At 46.6% G+C, this 21,892-nt stretch overlaps 1 protein-coding gene and 1 pseudogene across 5 annotated transcripts in view; one reads left to right on the top strand and one right to left on the bottom strand.

The window, feature by feature from the left end:
- The window catches only part of SERINC5 (serine incorporator 5), a 149,888-nt gene extending 146,886 nt beyond the window's left edge, over positions 1-3,002 (bottom strand). For 2 of the 5 annotated variants that reach the window (XR_010131729.1, XM_063700668.1), the window contains exon 1: positions 2,779-2,957. Coding sequence is in view for 2 of the 5 variants with exons in the window: in XM_063700668.1 (XP_063556738.1) it covers positions 2,779-2,805 (27 nt within the window). In the remaining 3 variants the exon portion in view is untranslated. Of the gene's footprint in view, positions 1-2,778 lie in introns of all 5 variants that reach the window. The other 3 variants (XM_055366952.2, XM_019013567.4, XM_019013565.4) reach the window with 2 other exon arrangements.
- Positions 2,817-21,892, top strand: part of LOC129528144 (keratin, type I cytoskeletal 18-like) — a 33,534-nt pseudogene continuing 14,458 nt past the window's right edge.

The raw sequence follows: 21,892 nt of genomic DNA, 5'->3' as shown, positions 1-21,892 counted from the left end.
GTCTCATTCCCACACCCCACTTCTAATCCTTGCTCAAATCCAGTTCTACCTCTGAAATATACCCAAAGCCAATGATGTCCCACTGTACTCACTCCTACAGCCATAGCCTAAATTAAGGTACCACGCTGTCTCCTCCTGGGACTACAGCAACAGCAGATTGCCAGGATTCGAGCTCCATCAGGAAAGGATTTTTGTTCACTGCTGAAGCCTAGAACACTGCTTGCCCCTAAGAGGCAAATATCCACTTAGGTTTTCCTCACCAAATGCTTCATGACCAATTCGAACTGCTTTCCTCACCTCCACTCTAGCCCCTGTTACAGTCCAGTCTTCACAACATCCCAATTATCTTCTAAGTGCAAATCAAACCACAGCTCGCCCCTGCTCAGAATCCTCCCACAGCCTCTCACTGCAACCAGAATTAAATCCAAAGTCCAAAGGCAGCTGACAGGTTCTGGCCATTTCTGGTCCTGCTCTTCTCTCTGACCTCATCTAAGACACCCCAGCCACCCTAGACTCCCTTGCCTCTCCTCACTGAGCAGTCTCAACTCCACAGGCACCTTCTCAGACTCCCTGGGCAACCCTCCTCAAGGCTGCTTACCACACGGCCTTCTGACAGTACCAGTACCATATTCATTGTTTCATTGTTTACATGTTTATGAATGATCTCCCCTGCCCAGATAGGCCATTGAGAGCAGAGATGCTTGTCTGACTTATGACTATACAGCAGGCTCCTGGCAAAAGGTAGGTGCCCAAAGAAACAAATAAAAGAATTGGTAACTTCTGATGGTGCTGTGAGGTTTTGTTTGCTTTCCTTTTTTTTTGAGATGGAGTTTTGCTCTTTTTGCTCATTGCCCAGGCTGGAGTGCAATGGCGTGATCTCAGCTCACCGCAACCTCTGCCTCCGGGTTCAAGCGATTCTCCTGCCTTAGCTGTGTAGCTGGGATTACAGGCATGCATCATCACACCCAGCTAATTTTGTGTTTTTAGTAGAGATGAGGTTTCTCCACGTTGGTCAGGCTGGTCTCCAACTCCCGATCTCAGGTGATCCGCCCGCCTCTGCCTCCCAAAGTGCTGGGATTACAGGCATGAGCCACTGTGCCCAGCCTGTTTGCTTTTCTTTTAACTTCCTACCGCCCCATCCACAGGAAATCACAGTGTGATCACCATCACACAGCACTGAGGCCCACCACAGTGATGCCTCCAGCAGGCCTGGGAAAGCAGGGGTTAACTTTGATTTGGTTCTTTCCAAAGTCCTAAGAGGGGAGACTTTAGAAACCTGCTAAAACATCAATAGCAAAATAATTCTTTTACAAAAGCCATTTGAATACTGGTAATTACAGAGCTCTAAATTAGGAACTTGGGAATGGCAGAAAGAGCCTTAAGGGGACTTCAAGGGACCAGGACAGATGCCCCTAAAGAGCTATATCATTACTACGTAATAAAAAGTGTTGCATCATATTGGAGAAAAAGTATTTCAAAACGGGAATAAAAGATTTGCAGAGCTTTCTGAAAACAGTCTTTCCTGGTCCACCTTGTTCTCAAATACCTGGTAAGGTGGTTACCATTCTCATTCTCTTTCTCTCTCTGCCTGACTCAGGGAAAAAAAAATCATTTCATCTCAGTCGTCAAAAGCCTCAATTTCCTCAACTCTGAAAAGGCCAGCTTTAATGTATGCCAAGCACAGTATTAGACCTCAAAAACCAAGACAGCTCCACGTGGCCACTCTAAACAGGACAGATTATCTGCCAGTATAATCGCCGGTTACAGAAACCCACAGTTTAACCACTCCATCACTTACAGCTGTCCTCGATTGTGGAAAGGCTGAGTGTCAGCAAGAACACTCCGAACCAGGATGCTCCCTAGAATCTGATTCGTTCGTGAAAACACTCCATTAAAACTCTGTACCGAAACGCTGATAATCCACATGTCAAGGGAGAAAAGAGCTCCACATCCACGAGACTCACCTACTTCGTTTTTTCTAACTCTGCAGGAAGGAGTGAAACCAGCATTACAGGGCTAAGACGTACTAATTCTACACTGATGCAGTAACTGGTAGGAGACATAATGTTTTAAGACATCATAGGTTTAAATAGGCGAGAGTTAAAAAACAGGTTCGAACAAGTTTATTTGCAAAGAGAGGCAGGAAGGCTCGAGCCCTACCCAAGCAGTCGTGCTAGTACCGAGCCAGGGTTGGGTCGGGAAATTCAGGAAGCAGGGCTGAGTTTTCCCTTCGCCCAGACCTGCGCCCGGTAGTTTGGAAGTCAGGCTTCGAGACATTCTCAAAGGTACAGAGCCCACGCTCGACTACGAGATGCCAAGCGCAACCTGCCTGGGTTGTTTGACCCGAGTTTTATTCAGGGCATAGCAAAGGAGACGGTGCCTAAACCCACTTTTCTTCCTGGATTCATCCGACAAGCAGAGTGGAGAGGGCTACGGAGCTCAGCGCTATTCACCAGTGCTCGGCGCAAGAGGCGACACGCCCCTGGAGCAGTCGGGATCCTCCGCCCGAGCGCGGCACGCCCCGCCCCACGCGGAGTCCCGGAGGCCGGACGGGAAGACCCCGGGGTAGCCTCTCGGGCTTCCCCCTGCCCCTTCCCGCCCGCCCAGGGCACAGGATTTCCCGGACGGCTGAGCGCCGCGGGGCCAGCCCGAGCGACCCACCCGGGCCCTACGTTCGGCCGCGGAGCTGGGAGCGCACCCAGGCAGGTCCTCCACGCCTGGACTCCTGGCCCGGTTCTCCGATCTGACAACCCCCGCGCTGCACCCGGCCTCGCTCACCTGGCCCGCACAGCACTGAGCTGACATCGCGGCAGCCAATGCCGAAGGCGCGCTCGCTGGCTCCCCGCGCCGCACGGGCCCTCCTGGCTGCCTCGCGCCTCGAGCGCTGGGCTCAGCCGCGGCTCACACTTCAGCGAAGATCAGCCTCGGCAGAGCGCCTAGGCGCCGAGGCCTGGGTAAAAAACAACCGCGGCCAAGCCCCGCCCCGCCGCCGGCCCCGCCCCGCCCGCCCCCAGCCCCGCCCCGCCCGCCCCCAGCCCCGCCCCGCCCGCCCCCAGCCCCGCCCCGCCCGCCCCCAGCCCCGCCCCGTGCCCGCCCCTTCCCGGGCGCCCGGCGGCGGAGCAGGCTCGCCTTGGGCTCGCACTTCCGCTGGCGTCAGGCGGTTGGGCTGCTGCGATCACTTCCCGGTTGGGGCGCCGAGCTCCGGAGTCGGCCGCCAGCCTTTGGGCCCCACGCTCCGGTTCTGGTGCGCGGTCTGGCCGCGCTCGGGCCCTCGCCAATGAGAGCGCACCGCCTCTCCGCCTTCGGATCCGGAGAAAGAGCTTGTTGCTGCCTCTAAAAGGTTGGAGCCTTAGTAAGCGGTTCCTGCCTTTCCTGCACAGACCAGACCGCCGGCTGCTGGTCTGCGCTCTGCCGCGCGCCAACTGAGACAGCCCACCCACGAGATCCCTGTTCCTGAAATCCCTTTCCCTCCCTCATCTGCCAAGAAAACTTTCAACTTTTGGGCTCTTCGCTCCTCCCAAGCTTCCTCGAATCCCTGGGCCCTTGACTGTTCTGCCCTGATGGCACTTGGTGAGAGATCCATTGAGAGCCCTTTCCGTGCCTCCCTGAATATTGATATGTTTTCCAGCCTCTCCTCCTGCGCTGGCCCAAGGACTCATTTTCCGTCCCTGCTTCCTCACTAAAAAGAGGGTGCCCAATAATTGCTTGTTCCATACAGAAGGCAGGGAGGCCGTCTCTAGGTTTTCTCCCACTCAGATCTGCTGTCCTCACAGCCACCTCCCCAAGAGGAATGAAGGTATTTCTTTTTTTTTTTTTTCTTTTTTTTCTCTGAGACGGAGCTTCACTCTGTCGCCCAGGCTGGAGTGCAGTGACGCGATCTCGGCTCACTGCAACCTCTGCCTCCCGAGTAGCTGGGATTACAGGCGCCTGCCACCACGCCCGGCTAATTTTTTGTATTTTTAGTAGAGACGGGGGTTTCACCATCTTGGCCAGGCTGGTCTCGAACTCCTGACCTCAGGTGATCCGCCCGCCTCGGCCTCCCAAAGTGCTGGGATTACAGGCGTGAGCCACCGCGCCCTGCCGGAATGAAAATATTTCTGTTAGTGCGATTTTTGCGCCAATCCCTTTGCTCTTTCAAATAAGCATTACCGTACCCATTTTAGCGGTGAGGCAACTGAAGCCTAGACAGGTTAAATAACTTGCCCAAAGCCTCACAGCAAAGTTGAGGAAGCAAAACTGGGCCTGGAATCCACTCGTCTGATCCCCTGGCACATGACGCAAGGCTTGACCTTAGAGGGACTCGTTTCCAGACAGAGCTCTGGCGAAGGAGTGTCTTGGGCAGCTTAGGAGTAGAAGAGGAAAGGTGAATGGAAACCAGAGGTGAATGGAAACCAGGCCTTGGGTTATGAGCTGCGCAGGATTTTCCAGCATCTCAGATGCAGGCGTTTAGAGAAAGAGATATAATGGAGCAGGCCCTACTCAGAGCCACGAAAAGGAATGAGGACAGTTGGCTCTAACTCAAAACAAAAATAGGGTAAACCCAATCAGTCAAGCGCAGCAACCTGCTCCGTGGCGATCTGTGACTCATCAGAAGCTGAGGCTCTCACCAGGACTTTCTAAGGAGCTTCGCTGTTGGCTACGGCCGCGGTCACTTCACTTCAGCCCTACTCCTGGCCTGGGGAAATGGGCAGGCCCCCTAGTAGCTCGGGGTGGGGAGACGGGTGGAGAGGAAGGAGGGGCGAAAAGGGAAGGCGCGAAATCTACAAATGTTTAAGCCAGCTGGAACTCCGATGCCTCTTTGCCTTTTAGGGAAATTGACTCGACTCGGAACTCGAGGACCTTCCACAAGAGACCACTGGGTTAGGGGGCAGAGCTGGTAATAGAATCCAGCGCTCCGAACCCTGAATCCTGTGCTCTTTTTGCTGCTGAGGCTCAGGCCACAGCACCCCAAATTATGACTGTAGAATACCAAAATATGCTATCCCAAAATACACTTGTTTGGCACATTTCAAGTTGGTTATTCTGAGAAACTGCAGACACGGGAGTAGTTCTGAAAAGCTGTCCTTTTGTAAAGCAAATTTACATCTATAAAGGAAGTCCACATAGTAAAAGTATCTGTGTCAGGAAGGCAGCTGCTCAGAGAACTTTTATTACATGAGAGACTTTATCTACATAACAAGGCAACTTTTTTTTTTTTTTTTTTTTTTTGAGGCAGAGTCTCGCTCTGTTGCCCAGGCTGGAGTGCATTGGCATGATCCCGGCTCACTGCAACCTCCGCCCCCCGGGTTCAAGCGATTCTCCGACCTCAGCCTCTGAAGTAGCCGGGATTACAGGCGCGCGCCACCGCGCCCGGGTAATTTTTGTGTTTTTAGTAGAGACGGGGTTTCACCATGTTGGTCAGGCTGGTCTCGAACTCCTGACCTCGTGATCCGCCCGCCTCGACCTCCTAAAGTGCTGGGATTACAGGTGTGAGCCACCGCGCGCAGCCACAAGCAACATTATTTACCATACATTTCCTCCACTAACCCTCCTATATCCTAACATGTGGTGCCTCCCCACTGTCCCCACAGAAGCCCCAAGCCCTTATTTATTTCTAGTTCAGAATGCTATAAGCTTCAATCATCTGGCCCTTCATGTTTTGTGAGATTCCTGTGCTGCTGCGTATGCAGGTAATTAAAACGGTTTTTCTTCTGTTAATCTGTTTTATGTCGGCCAGGCGTGGTGGCTCATGCCTGTAATCCCAGCACTTTGGGAAGCCGAGGTGGGCGGATCACGAGGTCAGGAGTTTGAGACCAGCCTGACCAACATGGTGCAACCCCATCTCTACTAAAAATACAAAAGAAGTAGCCGGGCGAGGTGGTGCGCACCTGTAATCCCAGTTACTCAGAAGCTGAGGCAGGAAAATCGCTTGAACCCAGGAGGCGGAAGTTGCAGTTAGCCGAGATTGTGCCACAGCACTCCAGCCTGGGCGACAGAGCAAGATACCGTCTCAAAAAAAAAAAAAAAAAAATCTCTGTTATGTCAATTTAATTTGCAATCCAAGCAAAGAACCTAGAAGGGTAGAGGGAAGCCATTTTTCCCTCCCCTACATTGCTAGTTCCATGCCAATGTGAGAGGACTCTGAGAATGTGGATGTCTGCCACCTGAAGAAAGAGTCTTAATAACCTGGGCACTTGGCCAGGCACGGTGGCTCACACCTGTCATCCCAGCATTTTCAGAGGCAAAGGTGTGTGGATCACCTGTGGTTAGGAGTTCAAGACCAGCCTGGCCAACATGGTGAAACCCTGTCTCTACTAAAAATATAAAAATTAACCAGGCATGGTGGTGGGCACCTGTAATTTCAGCTACTCAGGAGGCTGAGGCAGGAGAATCACTTGAACCCAGGAGGCGGAGGTTGCAGTTAGCCTAGATGGTGCCATTGCACCCCAGCCTGGGCAACAAGAGCAAAATTCTATCTCAATAGATAAATAAATAAATAACCTGGGGACTTGTGGCCTCTATTGAAAGGTACCAGAAAAGGATAAAGCCTGAGTTTTCAAGCCAGGAAGTTGCAAATTCTAACTCTACCAAGAAGTAGCTGGGTGACCTCCAAGCCTCAGTTTCCTCATCTTCAAAACCAGGTTAATAGTGTCAGAGGCATTTGAACCAGAGAGACTCCATCTTGAATAGGGACTGGGTAAAATAAGGCTGTGACCTGCTGGGCTGTAGTCCCAGGAAGTTAAGGCATTCTTCGAGGATGAAATGGGGGGGTCAGCACAAGATACAGGTCACAAAGACCTCGCTGGTAAAATAGGATGTAGTAAAGGAGCCGGCCAAAACCCATCAAAATCAAGATGGCGACCAAAGTGACCTCTGGTCGTGCCCACTGCTCATTATACACTAATTATAATTCATTAGCATGCTAGAAGACACTCCCACCAGCACCAGGACAGTTTACAAACATCAGGAAGTTACCCTATATGGTCTAAAGGAGGAGGAACCCTCAGTTCTGGGAATTGCCCATCCCTTTCGCGGAAAACTCATGAATAATCCACCCCTTGTTTAGCATATAATCAAGAAATAACTATAAGTATAATTAGTTGAGCAGCCCATGCTGCAGCTCTGCCTATGGAGTAGCCATTCTTTATTCCTTTACTTCTCTAAGAAATTTGATTTCACTTTATGGACTTGCCCCAAATTCTTTCTTGCGTGAGGTTCAAGAACCCTCTCTTGTGGACTGGATGAGGACCCCACTCTGGTAACAATATACTTTTTGTCCAGTCACATTTCTACATGGCTGTCCATACTCTGTTGAATGTAAGCATAAGAATGGACAATTTTCCTGTATCTTTGGGTCTTCATTCTGAAGGCTCCCATGGCATGTAAAACTATGATCAAATAAATTTGTATGCCTTTTTTCCTTTTAATCTGCCTTGTCGGTTGATTTTCAGTGAAACTTCAGAGGGTAAAGGGGAAGTTTGCCCTTCACCCCTACATGGTCAAGCTCAAGATACCAAAAGACATCAGCTGAAAATTCAATCAACTTGCCTGAATCATCCACCCCAAGCTTAGGAAGCATGCTTGAACCCACCTGGCCAAGGCTGGTTTTGCCGGCCAAAGTCCAAGGCCAACGCTCCAACCAAAGCCCAGACTTCAGTTGCAGCTCCAGTTCCAGTTCCAGTTCCAGCTCCAGTTCCAGTTCCAGTTCCAGTTCCAGCTCCAGTTCAAATTTCCAAGGGTGCCCATGCACACCCACAAAGGATCTGGAGGAGAGGCCTCTGTCTACCAATGGGAGGACAGAAGGACTGGTGTGAGCCCTGGGCTGCCATCTGTTTCTGCATGGAGCTGGTACCATTGGTTTCTATTTATACAAACAAACATGAGGCAGGATCTGTCCATTAAAAAAAAGAGGCCGGGCACAGTGGCTCATGCCTATAATCCCAGCATTTTAGGAGGCCGAGGTGGGTAAATTACCTGAGGTTGGGAGTTCGAGACCAGCCTGGCCAACATGGTGAAACCTCGTCTCTACTAAAAATACAAAAATTAGCCGAGCGTGGCGGCACATATCTTTAATCCCAGCTCCTCGGGAGGCTGAGGCACAAGAATCACTTGAACCCAGGAGGTGGAGGTTGCAGTAAGCCGAGAAAACACCACTACACTCCAGCCTAGGCGACAGAATGAGACTCCATCTCGAAAAGAAAAAGAAAATTAAAAAGAAACAGTCTATTCAGGCTCATTCCCTGTCCCCACTCAAAGTTTTTTCAAAGGAATGTGGCCAGATCTGGAGGTTTACCTGCCTTCTGTCTCTGAGGACTTTGCAGTTACTATTTAAGGTCTGGTTAGTAGCTTCCTTTGCATCGTGGTTGGTTAACAAGAGTAGAGGTAACGTTAGCAGACATAACACGAAACAGTGGCACCTTAATTTTTATTTTAAGTACTCTGCAGACTTTTTCAGGGGAGACTTGATGTTCATAACACGTAGATAATTTTACAGTCAAGCTCTTTTGATGTGGCTTTTTCACTAACCAGCAGTAACAGACCTGTTTTAATAAGACTGTAGCACTTGGCAGACCATGTGAAATATTTCCCCCACAAAAATTTTCTTAAATTAACTGAATTAGCTCCTTTTATACAACATAATTATATATAAGTATATATAACATAAATATCTAGCTTATAATTTGCTTTTTTCTCCTCCTGAATTTGAAGATTTTTTTGGTAGAGTTCAATGTTGAGTTTAAAAACACCACGCACTGGCTGGGCGTGGTGGCTCACGCCTGTAATCCCAGCATTTTGGGAAAGCTCAGGTGTGTGGATCATCTGAAGTCAGGAGTTGGAGACCAGCCTGGCCAACATGGTGAAACCCCATCTCTACTAAAAATACAAAAATTAGCCGGATGTGGTGGCAGGCAACTATAATCCCAGCTACTCAGGAGGTTGAGGCAGGAGAATCGCTTGAACCTGGGAGGCGGAGGTTGTAGTGAGCCAAGATCGCAACTTTATTACAAATTTAATTTCCAATTATTCTAATTATTTAAAACATGAACAACTTTGAAAAAACCTAGTGAAGCATTCTGTTGGTTTTTAAACATAAAAGGAGAAATTTCTTTAATTTTCACTTATGAGGTCTCTAGGAACCTCAATCCAGTGGACGAAGTTTAATTAATTTCAATTAAAAGTAAACAACAAAGTATTCATTTAGAAACAAATAGCTATAAATTTGCAAGCTCCAGGCAAAAAGTAATCAGAGCCCTATAGTGCCTTCACCCCATTTCTCTGATAGCTATATTGTCATTTATTTCTATTAAATTAATATATGCACAGGTTTTTGTTTGTTTTGTTTTGTTTTGTTTTGTTTTTTGGCGACAGGGTCTCTCTCTCTGTTGCCCAGGCTAGAAGGCTGGAGTGCAATGATGCCATTACGGCTCACTATAACCTTCACCTCCCAGGCTCAAGTGATCCTCCCACCTCAGCCTCCTGAGTAGCTGGGACTACAGGTATGCACCATCACAGCCTGGCTAATTTTTGTATTTTTTGTAAAGACTGGGTTTCACCATGTTGCCCATGCTGGTCTTGAACTCCTGAGGCCAAGCAATCCACCTGCCTTGGCCTCCCAAAATGCGGAGATTACAGGCGTGAGCCACTGCACCCAGCATATGCAAAATGTTTTTTATTTTTTATTTTTTTAAGTAGAGATGGAGTTTCACCATGTTGGTCAGGCTGGTCTCGAACTCCTGACCTCGTGATCCACCTGCCTCAGCCTCCCAAAGTACTAGAATTACAGGTATGGATCACCGTGCCTGGCCCTTTTTTTTTTTTTTTTGTGACGGAGTCTCACTCTGTTGCCCAGGCTGGAATACAATGGTGCAATCTCGGCTCACTGCAACCTCCAACTCCTGGGTTCAAGCTATTCTCATGTCTTAGCCTCCCGAGTAGCTGGAATTACAGGCGCCCACCACCACACCTGGCTAATTTTTGTATTTTTGGTAGAGACGCGGTTTCACCATGTTGGTCAGGTTGGTCTCGAACTCCTGACCTCAGATGATCCACCCGCCTCAGCCTCCCAAAGTGCTGGGATTACAGGTGTCAGCCACCACGCCTGGCAATTTTTTTAATTTTTAGAGTAAAAATTTTTAGTGTCAAAAGTTTACAAATTGACAATGACATAAAACGGGTCCAAACATTACAAAAAAATAAAATGAAAAATATCCTCTCCAGTCTCCATTCCTTACCTTCCAGTTCCTACCCCAGAGGCAACCACTTTCAGTCATTTATACAGTTTTCCCCTATTCTCCTCCATATATATATATATGTGTGTGTATATATAAAAATATATACATATATGTGTATATATATATAAATATATACATATATGTGTGTATATATAAAAATATATACATATATGTGTATATATATATAAATATATACATATATGTGTGTATATATATAAATATATACATATATAAAAATATATACATATTTTTTTGAGATTGAGTCTCACTCTGTCACTCAGGCTGGAGTACAATGGCACAATCTCGGCTTACTGCAACCTCCGCCTCCCAGGTTCAGGTGATTCTCCTGCCTCAGCCTCCTGAGTAGCTGGGATTACAGGCACGTGCCACCATGCCCAGCTAATTTTTTTTTTTTTTTTTTTTTTGGACAGAGTCTTGCTTACTTGCCAGGCTGGAGTGCTGTGGCACTGTCTTGGCTCACTGCAACCTCTGACTCCCTGGTTCAAGTGATTCTCCCATCTCAGCCTCCCGAATCGCTGGGATTACAGGTACACGCCACCACGCTCAGCTAATTTTTTGTATTTTTAGTAGAGATGGAGTTTCACCATGTTGGCCAGGATGGTCTCGATCTTCTGACCTCGTGATCTGCCCACCTTGGCCTCCCAAAGTGCTGGGATTACAGGTGTGAGCCACTGCGCCTGGCCTTTTAGTTTTTTGTTTTTTGTTTTTGAGATGTAGTCTTGCTCTGTTGCCCAGGCTAGAGTGCAGTGGTGTGATCTCAGCTCACTGCAACCTCCGCCTCCCGAGTTCAAGCAATTCTCTGCCTCAGCCTCCTGAGTAGCTGGGATTACAGGCACCCACCACCATGCCTGGCTAATTTTTTTGTATTTTTAGTAGAGACAGGGTTTCATCATCTTGGCCAGGCTGGTCTTGAACTCCTGACCTCGTGATCCATTCACCTCAGCCTCCCAAAGTGCTGGGGTTACAGGCGTGAGCCACTGCACCCAGGCCCATCTAATATTTTTGTAGTTTTAGTAGAGACAGGATTTCATCATGTTGGCCAGGCTGGTCTCAAAACTCCTGACCTCAAGTGATTCACCCACCTCACGGTTTCAAACTGCTGGGATTACAGGCATGAGCCACCGTGCCTAGCCAATATCCCCTTCCCCTTCCCCTTCCCTTTTTTCTTTTTTTCAGTAGAGATGGGGTTTCACCATGTTGACCAGGCTGGTCTCGAACTCCAGACCTCAGGTGATCTGCCCGCCTCAGCCTTCCAAAGTGCTGGGATTACAGGCATGAGCCACTGTGCCCAGCCTCATATTTTCAAATAATGTTCTTCTGCTGTTATTTCCTGATGTGTGGGCAGCATTTATTTTGCAGTTTCTTTTATGTTCCATTTAGACTGAATTCTCAACCCACTTTCACCTGCCCCCTTGCCAATCTAATTACATCACGGTTTTCATAAAATTTATCAGCCAACATGTAATTATGTCTAGTCAAAATTATGCATTGCATAGCCACATAGTATATAATATTAGCGTTTTTTGTCTACTTTTATTTTCCAATTTCATCCCTCCTGTTAGAGGCAGTATATTCTAATGGTTAGGGTTAGAACCCCTGGAGCCGGACCCTGGAATCAAATTTGTTCTTTACCATTTGTTAGGTCTGTAATCTTGAGGAAGTGACTTAATTTCTCTGTACCTCAGTTTCATCCTCTGTAAAATAAGTAGAGTTCATAAATTTATACACAGTGAAGTACAATAACACATAGCATGCGTTAAGTTCTTGGGTTATATATTACTTGAATGGTTTTCTATGTACTTGTTCTTGCTTCTTCTCCACTTGTCCATCATCTGATCTGTCACAATCTTTTTTTTTTTTTTTTTTTTTTTGGAGATGGACTCTCACTCTGTCTCCCAGGCTGGAGTGCAGTGGTGCGATCTTAGCTCACTGCAAGCTCTGCCGCAGCTTCCTGAGTAGCTGGGACTACAGGCACCCGCCACTATGCCCAGCTAATTTTTGTCTTTTTAGTAGAGACGGGGTTTTACCATGCTGGTCTCAAACTTCTGGCCTCAGCGAGTGCTAGCTTCCCCCCGCCTCAGCCTCCCAAAGTGCTGGGATTACAGGCGTGAGCCACCATGACTGGCCTGTCATAATCTTTTTTCTTCTTCTTCTTTTGAGATGGGGTTTCTCTCTGTCACCTACCTAGGCTGAAGTGCAATGGCACAATTTTGGCTCACTGCAGCCTCAAACTCCTGGGCTCGAGCGATCTTCCTGCCTCAGCCTGCTGAGCCTCTAGGACTACAGATGGCTAAATTTTGTAATTTTTGACCAGGCTGGTCTTGAACTCCTAGCCTCAAGTGATCCTCTCACCTGGCCCTCCCAAAGTCCTGGGATTACAGGTGTGAGCCACAGTGCCAGGCCTGTCAAAATCCTTTTTTCCCAGATGATCATCCATGTCAGACAGTCTGTCATTCCACCTTCCCCAAGGGCCCTGTCTTGGTCCCAGAGACCTCTGCACTACTGCAGTCTGGATTCCTCCAGGTTGCTGCTGCACTTTCATCCTGGGACTCCCCTTTGCCACCTTCTTCTGCTGCTGTGGCTTTCTGGAGCTGGTGTCCTCCTTCTTGCTTTACTCCCTCATTTTGGTGAAGCATCATATCAGCAGTTTGTGGACTCCAGAACCTCTGCTTTTAACCCTGTATTGACTTTCCTTGAGCTGCCCAACTTAAAATAAAAATTGTTCATTTTTCTTTTCTTTTTTTTTTTGAGATAGAGTTTCGCTCTTGTTGCCCAGGCTGGAGTGCAATGGGGTGATCTTGGCTCACCAACTTCCACCTCCCGGGTTCGAGAGATTCTCCCACCTCAGCCTCCCGAGTAGCTGGGATTACAGGCATGCACCATCACGCCCGGCTAATTTCGTAATTTTAGTAGAGACGGGGTTTATCCATGTTGGTCAGGCTGGTCTTGAACTCGCAACCTCAGGTGATCCACCCGCCTCAGCCTCCCAAAGTACTAGGATTAAAAATTGTTCATTTTTCTTGTTAACATTAATCTCTTAATTTTGCCTTCAATTTACCTTTAATTCCATCACCTCGCCTATTTCCTCTCTTCCAAGCATTTTCAGTTCTTCCTTTCTATTGAATCATTCTCAAGCTACAAACCGGGTCAGATTTTTCCTAAATTAAACAACAAACCTCTCTTTGGCCCAGCTACCATCCTTTCTCCTTTTCTTTGTCCTAAAACTTCTACAAAACAAAGCTTGGTGCTCCATGCTCCAGATCCCTCTCTGGCTTGGCTCTACCCCTCCAGCTCACCCAAGATCACTGGTGCCTCCTGCAGCCTCCCACCTGCTTTTGACAGGAGCAGCTCCTTAAAATGGTTTACTATTTAACTGTTTATCCAAAGGCAAAAAGAAAATTTAATGTAACTACTAATTCTTAGTAATGACTATAATAGGCTAGCAAAGTATTGCCTGGTCACGATTTTTAGGGGAGCTGCTTAAGGAAACAAGATAAATCCTTTTGTACTTCTCATCAGTTAGTTTGTAAGTGTGGAAAGCTAATGATTCTTCAGCACTGTAATGGTGCTTTAAAAGTTTTAAATGGTGCTTTTAAAGTTTTAAAAATGGTGCTTTAAAAGCACTGTAATGGTGCTTAGCGGGTCATGAGATCAGGAGTTCGAGACCAGCCTGGCCAACATAGTGAAACCCCGTCTCTACTAAAAATACAAAACAAAAATTAGCCAGGCATGGTGGCGGGCGCCTGTAGTCCCAGCTGCTTGGGAGGCTGAGGCAGGAGAATCGCTTGAACCCAGGAGGCGGAGGTTGCAGTGAGCCAAGATCGCGACACTGCACTCCAGCCTGGGCGACAGAGTGAGACTGTCTCAAAAAAAAAAAAAACAAAAAAAACAGTTTTGCCTTAGTATCTTAAAGATTCTCCCCTTAATGCCTTTCACATTAATAATTTGCATGGCAAGTTCTTTGAGTGTAGATAGTACAAAGCAAAATCTCCTTTACACACCCCAGGGAACCCAAATTCCAAATTAATGAAGACAGTAGAGAGTTGCTCAACAGGTTTTGCAGCCCCGTTCAATCTTTCTGGGAACAAATTAATTTTTTTTTTTTTTTTTTTTTTTTTTTTTTTGGTGACAGAGTCTTGCCCTTTCGCCCAGGCCAGAGTGCAGTGGTACGATCTCGGCTCATTGCAAGCTCCGCCTCCCGGGTTCACGCCATTCTCCTGCCTCAACCTCCCGAGTAGCTGGGACTACAGACGCCCACCACAGCGCCCGGCTAATTTTTTGTATTTTTAAGAGACGGGGTTTCACCATGTTAACCAGGATGGTCTCGAATTCCTGACCTCGTGATCCGCCCGCCTTGGCCTCCCAAAGTGCTGGGATTACAGGCGTGAGCCACCACGCCCGGCCACAAATTAATTTTTTAAGTCCTCTTAGATTAGGAGACTACTCTTGATATATTTTTGTAAGTTGAATCAGGTACACTCAGATTTTGAGTTATAATCCTTTGTGTCAAGGAAACTGGACTCGGCACAGTGGCTCACGCGTGTATCCCAGCACTTTGGGAGGCCGAGGTAGGATGATGGCTTGAGCTCAGGAGTTCCAGACCAGCCTGGGCAACATAGTGAGACCTTGTCTGTCTCTACAAAAAAATTTAAAAATTAGAGTGTGGTGGTGCATGCCTGTAGTCTCAGCTATGCAGGAGGCTGAGGCAGGAATATCGCTTGAGCTCACAGGAGGCTTGAACTCACAGGAGGCGGCAGTGAGCTAGGATCATGCCACTACACTTCAATCTGGGTGACAGAGAGATACCCTGTCTCAAAATATATAACATATATTATATATTTTTCATATATATGAAAACTATTTAGAGAGGCTTTGCCTCCTTAAGTAAAATACATAATAATCCTTGAATTTTTTTAACTCTCCATTTTCTTCACTTAGAAATAAATATTTGTGTAAATTATTATAGTCACTATTCAACTTTATTATAAAATTTAAAAAACATTTCTGGGCCGGGCGCAGTGGCTCATGCCTGTAATCCCAGCACTTTGGGAGGCCGAAGCGGGCGGATCACGAGGTCAGGAAATCGAGACCGCCCTAGCTAATACGGTGAAACCCCGTCTCTACCAAAAAATACAAAAAATTAGCCAGGCGTGGTGGCGGGCGCCTGTAGTCCCAGCACTCGGGAGGCTGAGGCAGGAGAATGGCGTGAACCCGGGAGGCGGAGGTTGCAGTGAGCCGAGTTCACGCCACTGCACTCCAGCCTGGGCGAGAGAGCGAGACTCCATCTCAAAAAAAAACCAAAAACCATTTCTGAACAGAGCTCATTCCTGTGATTCTGAATACCATGGAAAATTATTCTGGCTTCTTTGGTTTTAAAATCAATTCAAAAAACTTTCCACATCCTGATTTCAAGTAAACACATTCAGCTATGTTTGAGGCTGAGAGGGGAAAGAAAAAAACACACAAAGGCGAGACGAGTCTCTCTTTTCAGTTTTCTTGGTTAATCCATTCTAATTAATTTCCTGAGAGGAAGTACAAGAGGTAAGCCCATTTCTTCAAATAACAGCACTGTGTGTTGACTTATCTTTTTAACGTGTATTTAAAGAGAGGACTCCTGTCAGTTTCTTTTAAATTCACTTTATAAGATGCATACTTTGAAGTAAACTCTCTTTGGAGGTGCTTGGTTTTAAAATAACCACCGCCAGCTAACTGCCTGTGCAACCATATAGTTCCATGAAAATCAACAAAAGGCCTTCATTGCGGGTTTCACTTGGAAGATGTTTACATTGTTCTATGAAGGTTAGAAAGGCGGAAGGAGCTCCCTGAGGTTTCACAGGAAGACAGTCCAGCCTATTTATTCATAATGGGATTTCAGTTACAGAAGAACATTTAGATTCAACAGAAGGAGAATTTCAAATGGCTGAGAAAAGATGATAAGAAAATGTTCATAAACCATTTCATTTTGTTTCCCTCTTTAATGAAAAGGGAGAAAACACTCAATGAAGAAAGTTAATGACTCTGAAGTCCAAATGAGAAGTTTAGAAACTTCTTGAAAAAAAAGAAAAAGTATGCATTTATTGAATGACATTACTCAATCAATAATTTTGGATATTTTCTTTTTGTGTTTTTTTTTCCATGCTAATTCTACAAACTGAAGGCAAGAATAAATGTTGTTTTTTTTACCCCCCAAGACGGAGTCTTGCTCTATCACCCGGGCTGGAGTGGTGCAGTGGCATGATCTCCGCTCACTGCAACCTTCGCTTCCCGGGTTCAAGCGATTCTCCTGCCTCAGCCTCCCGAGTAGCTGGGATTACAGGCGCCTGCCACTGCGCCCGGCTAATTTTTGTATTTTTAGTAGAGACGGGGTTTCACCATGTTGGCCAGGCTGGTCTCAAACTCCTGACCTCGTGATCCGCCCGCCTCAGCCTCCGAAAGTGCTGGGATTACAGGCATGAGCCACTGTGCTGGGCCAAGAAAATGTTCTTATGCCTTTGCTTTATTTAAAAGAAGCAGACTGGCCGGGTGCAATGGCCCACACCTGTACTCCCAGCACGTTGGGAGGCCGAGGGGGGCGGATCACCTGAGGTCAGGAGTTCAAGACCAGCTTAGCCAACATAGTAAAACCTCATCTCTACTAAAATACAAAAATTGGCTGGGCTTGGTGGTGCACGCGCCTGTAACCCCAGCTACTCAGGTGGCTGAGGCAGGAGACTTGCTTGAACCTGGGAGGTGGAGGTTGCAGTGAACTGACATTGTGCCACTGAACTCCAGCCTGGGCAACAGAGCGGAAACTCTGTCTCAAAAACAAGAACAACAACAAAAAAACCACAGTGGACTTCTATTCCATCTTCAGACTATATTTCTAAATAAGGAAATGGTGTCCTAAGCACGTTCATTTATGATCTACCACTCAAAATATGAAATTCAACATAGGAGTAAGTGACTTGAGCCACAGTAATCTGAGGCAGGCAACAGGCATCAAATTTTGCTTGCTGGGACATGGGACCAATTAGTGGAAAACACAGAGTTAAAGCCACATTGTAGACTTGAAAGTGGAAGGGTAAAAATAAGAGAAGGAAGAAAGCAAAAGGCTGGCCACTGAGCAGAGAAAAGGCTCAACTGGATTTTCTCTCAAAAACTTTAGGTAGCAATTTATGAAAATTGCTGTTGTCAGCCTCCAGATTTACCATCTAGCTCCTGAAAAGCTACTGGCGATGACTTCACACCCTTATCAAGGAGATAACTTTGAGAGGTTTCTCATTTAGAAGTATAAGATTTCAACCAGGCATGGTGACTCATGCCTGTAATCCCAGCACTTTGGGAGGCTGAGGAGGGTGGATCACTTGAGGCCAGGAGTTCAAGACCAGCCTGTCCAACATAGTGAAACCCCATCTCCACTAAAAATACAAAAATTAGCTAGGCATGATGGCACATACCTGTAATCTCAGCTCAGCTACTCGGGAGGCTGAGGCAAAGGAATTGCTTGAACCCAGGAGGCGGGGGGTTGTAGTGGGCTGAGATGTGCCACTACACTCCAGCCTGGGCGACAGAGCAAGACTCTGTCTCAAAAAAAAGGGTACAAGGTTTCCTGGTACTATTATTTTCAAATGCCTTTGGAACACAAGGGCTTTTGAAAAAACAGGAGACAGGTCGGGCGTGGTGGCTCACTTCTGTAATCCCAACACTTTGGGAGGCTAAGGTGGGCAGATTACCCAAGGTCAGGTGAGACCAGCCTGGCCAACATGGTGAAACCCTGCCTCTACTAAAAATTCAAAAATTAGCTGAGCATGACAACGGGTGCCTGGGAGGCTGAAGCAGGAGAATCACTTGAACCCAGGAGGCAGAGTTTGCAGTGAGCCAAGATTGCGCCACTGCACTCCAGCCTGGGCAAGAGAGCAAGACTCCATCTCAAAAAAAAAAAAAAAGAAAGAAAAAATAGGAGACAGAGTAGAATGTCTTACCTGCCACCCTAAGAATAAGCATAAGATTCTTTGCTTGGCAGGAAAAAAATACCAGTAGACGTTGTAAAGCCTCTTCGTGTTGATGTCTTTAAGAATGTCAAATGCTTGCAGCCTCTGCCTATGTGCTCAGTGCAGCCAGAAGCTGGTGGTCAGCCTGGCTGGAGCAGCTGTACAATAGGTGATGTTTGCCTCCATCTTCCCTTTAAGCTCTGCTCCATGGGAACACTCAAGAGGAGACTACCTTAACCTAATCCAAGGAGTTCTCCATCTCTGGCAATCATTCACACAGGAAGTACCTGCAGGCAAACAGGTATTTGAACATTTGTTCAGAGGCTATCAAAATTTTAGGATGTAAACCCCTGTGACCCCTGTGTACCATAGTTGACATTGGGGGCCTCTGATTGCGGAGAAGAGCCTGAACCAAGAACCACTATCTCTTGTGTAATAGGATGCCAGGGCAAGGGAATCCCATCATGGCCCACTTATTTCCAAACTTGTATGTTTGGAAACATTTGGAGCCTTATCTCTGCTCTTAAGTCCAATGCAGGGCAAGATTCACAAGGGCATTTCAGGAGGAGGACAGCTCACACAGTTAGTCTCGCCTTATATTTTTGTTCTGGTGAAATAATTTTAAAACAAAGGAGCCGGGCATGGTAGCTCACGCCTGTAATCCCAGCATTTTGGGAAGCTGAGGCGGGCAGATCACCTGAGGTCAGGAGTTCGAGACCAGCCTGACCAACATGGTGAAACCCCGTCTCTACTAAAAATACAAAAAAAAATTAGCCGGGCATGGTGGCGCATGCCTGTAGTCCCAGCTACTCAGGAGGCTGAGGTAGGAGAATCACTTGAGCCCAGGAGGCGGAAGTTGTAGTGAGCTGAAATCATGCCACTGCACTCCAGCCTGGGCAACAGAGCGAAACTCTGTCTCAAAAACAAAAAACAAAACAAAACAAAAACAGACCGGGTGCAGTGGCTCACGCCTGTAATCCCAGCACTTTGGGAGGCCGGGGCAGGCCGATCACTTGAGGTCAGGAGTTTGAGACCAGCCTGGTCAACATGGTGAAACCCCATCTCTACTTAAAATACAAAAATTAGCTGGGCATGGTGGCGTGTGCTGTAATCCCTGTTACTCTGGAGGCTGAGGCAGGAGAATTGCTTGAACTCGGGAGGCGGAGGTTGCAGTGAGCCAATATTGTAACACTGCACTCCAGCCTGGGCCACAGAGTGAGAGTGTCTCAGAAACAAAAAACAACAACAACAACAACAAAAACCAAAAACCAAGAGGATTGGGGTTTTGAAATGGCAGGCTGTGTAATCCCAGCACATTCAGAGGCCAAGGTGGGAAGATTCCTTGAGGCCAGCAGTTCAAGACCAGCCTAGGCAACATAATGAGACTCTATCTCTTCAAAAAATAAAAATAAAAAAAATTAACCAGGCATGGTGGCATATGCCTGTAGTCCTAGTTACTCAGGAAGCCAAGTTGGGAGGATGGTTTGAACCCAGGAGAGAGCTATGATTGTACCACTGCACTCCAGCCTGGGTGACAGAGTGAGACACTGTCTCAAAAAAAAAAAAAAACAAAAAAAGAGGCAAACTGAATGACAACTTTTATCTCCCCTCTTTCTCAGATCTATACTTATTCTTTTAAGCAGTGGTGAAGGAATAAAAGGAACAAGTTCCCCACAGTAAAATAAATGGGAGTGGTGAGAGATGTCAAGTAAATGATATGGAATAAATATTTTTTAAATGATGTAACTGTATTGCTAAGCTAGCCAAAGTGAAATCACAATGATAAGCCATTTTACATCTACTAGATTGTAAAAATTAAAAATACAATTACAAGTGTTGAAAATGTTGGAAAATGCTTAAAAGAGTCCTGATGTAGCCAGGTGCGGTGGCTCACGCCTGTAATCCCAGCACTTTGGGAGGCTGAGGTAGGTGGATCACCTGAGGTCAGGAGTTCAAGACCAGGCTGGCCAACATGGTGAAACCCCAACTCTACTAAAACTACAAAAATCAGCCTGGTGTGGTAGCACACACCAGTAATCCCAGCTATTTGGGAGGCTGAGGCAGGAGAATTGGCTTGAACCTGGGAGGCAGAGGTTATAGTGAGTCAAGATCACGCCACTGCACTGCAGCCTGGGCGACAGAGTGAGACTCCATCTCAAAAGAAAAAAAAAAAATCCTGATGTATAGTAAGTTTTATATAACTTTTTGCTATTATTATTATCATCATTGTAGTATTACTACTAATGTAAACACTGCTAATCTTTGATCAGTTATATATGTCTTTTCCTAGTGTGTGGCTACTGTCTTTATAGTATTTAGTTGGTTTTTAAAAAATTTGTTAGAGAGATAGGGAATCTTGCTATGTTGCCTAGGCTGGATTCAAACTTCTGGGCTCAAGCCATCCTCCCTCTGTGGTCTTCCACCTCAGTCTCCTGTAGCTGAGACTTCAGGCACATGCCACCTATAGTGTTTTTTGATTATGAGAAATTCTTCACTTTTTCTTTTTTTTTTTTTTTTTTTTTTTTGAGACGGAGTCTCGCTCTGTCACCCAGGCTGGAGTGCAATGGCACGGTCTCAGCTCACTGTAACCCCCGCCCCCCAGGTTCAAGTGATTCTCCTGCCTCAGTCTCCCGAGTAGCTGGGATTACAGATGCCCACCACCACGCCTGGCTAACTTTTGTATTTTTAGTAGAGACGGGGTTTCGCTATGTTGGCCAGGCTGGTCTCGAACTCCTGACCTCAAATGATCCGCCTACCTCGGTGTCCCAAAGTGCTGTGATTACAAGCATGAGCCACCGCACCTGGCCGAGAAATTCTTCACTTTAATGTAGAAGATTCCTTTTGTCTTAAGAAATCCTTCCCTAAATAAAGTTGTAGAGATATTCTCCTGCATGAGAATAAAGATATTCCTCATGTATATATTTTTAAAATTATATAGTGTTGCTTTCAGTGTTTATCTTCTGTGATTTACTTTTGTGTATAGGTTTAGGTAGGGATCTAATTTTCTCCCAGTGTGGCCAGCCAATTGTTCCTGTACCTATTATTAAATATACTTTCCCTGTTCATCTGCAATGCTAAGTCATGAATCAAGTTTCTATATATGCATGGGTCTGTTTCCTGGGCTCTTTATTACATTTTATTTGTCTATTTATCTATCCCTGCACCTATATATACTATATAATTTTATTTTATTTTTATTTTTTTAAGATAGAGTCTCACTCTGTCAGCCAAGCTGGAGTGCAGTGGCACAATCTTGGCTCACTGCAACCTCCCCCTCCCAGGTTCAAGCAATTCTCCTGCCTCACCCTCCTGAGTAGCTGGGACTATAGGCACACACCATCACACCCGGCTAATTTTTGTATTTTTAGTAGAGACAGGGTTTCACTATGTTGGCCATGACGATCTCAATCTCTTGACCGTGTGATCTGCCCGCCTCAGCATCCCAAAGTCCTGGGATTACAGGCATGAGCCACTGTGCCTGGCCATACTATTTTATTTTTATATTTTATTTTTTAGAGACAGGGTCTCACCCTGTCACCCAGGCCAGAGTACAGTGGTGTAATCATAGCTCAGTGTAACCTTGAACTCCTGGCCTGGGCTCAAATGATTTGATCCTCTAGGAGTTCAAGACCAGCCTGGGCAACATAGCGAGACCCCCATGTACAAAAAAAAAAAAAAGAGGTTGGCGTG

This window comes from Gorilla gorilla, chromosome 19, assembly GCF_029281585.2.
Source record: "Gorilla gorilla gorilla isolate KB3781 chromosome 19, NHGRI_mGorGor1-v2.1_pri, whole genome shotgun sequence".
Lineage (NCBI taxonomy): Eukaryota > Metazoa > Chordata > Mammalia > Primates > Hominidae > Gorilla > Gorilla gorilla.
Note: the sequence above shows the minus strand (reverse complement) of the source record. Positions and strands in the feature narration are given on the sequence as shown.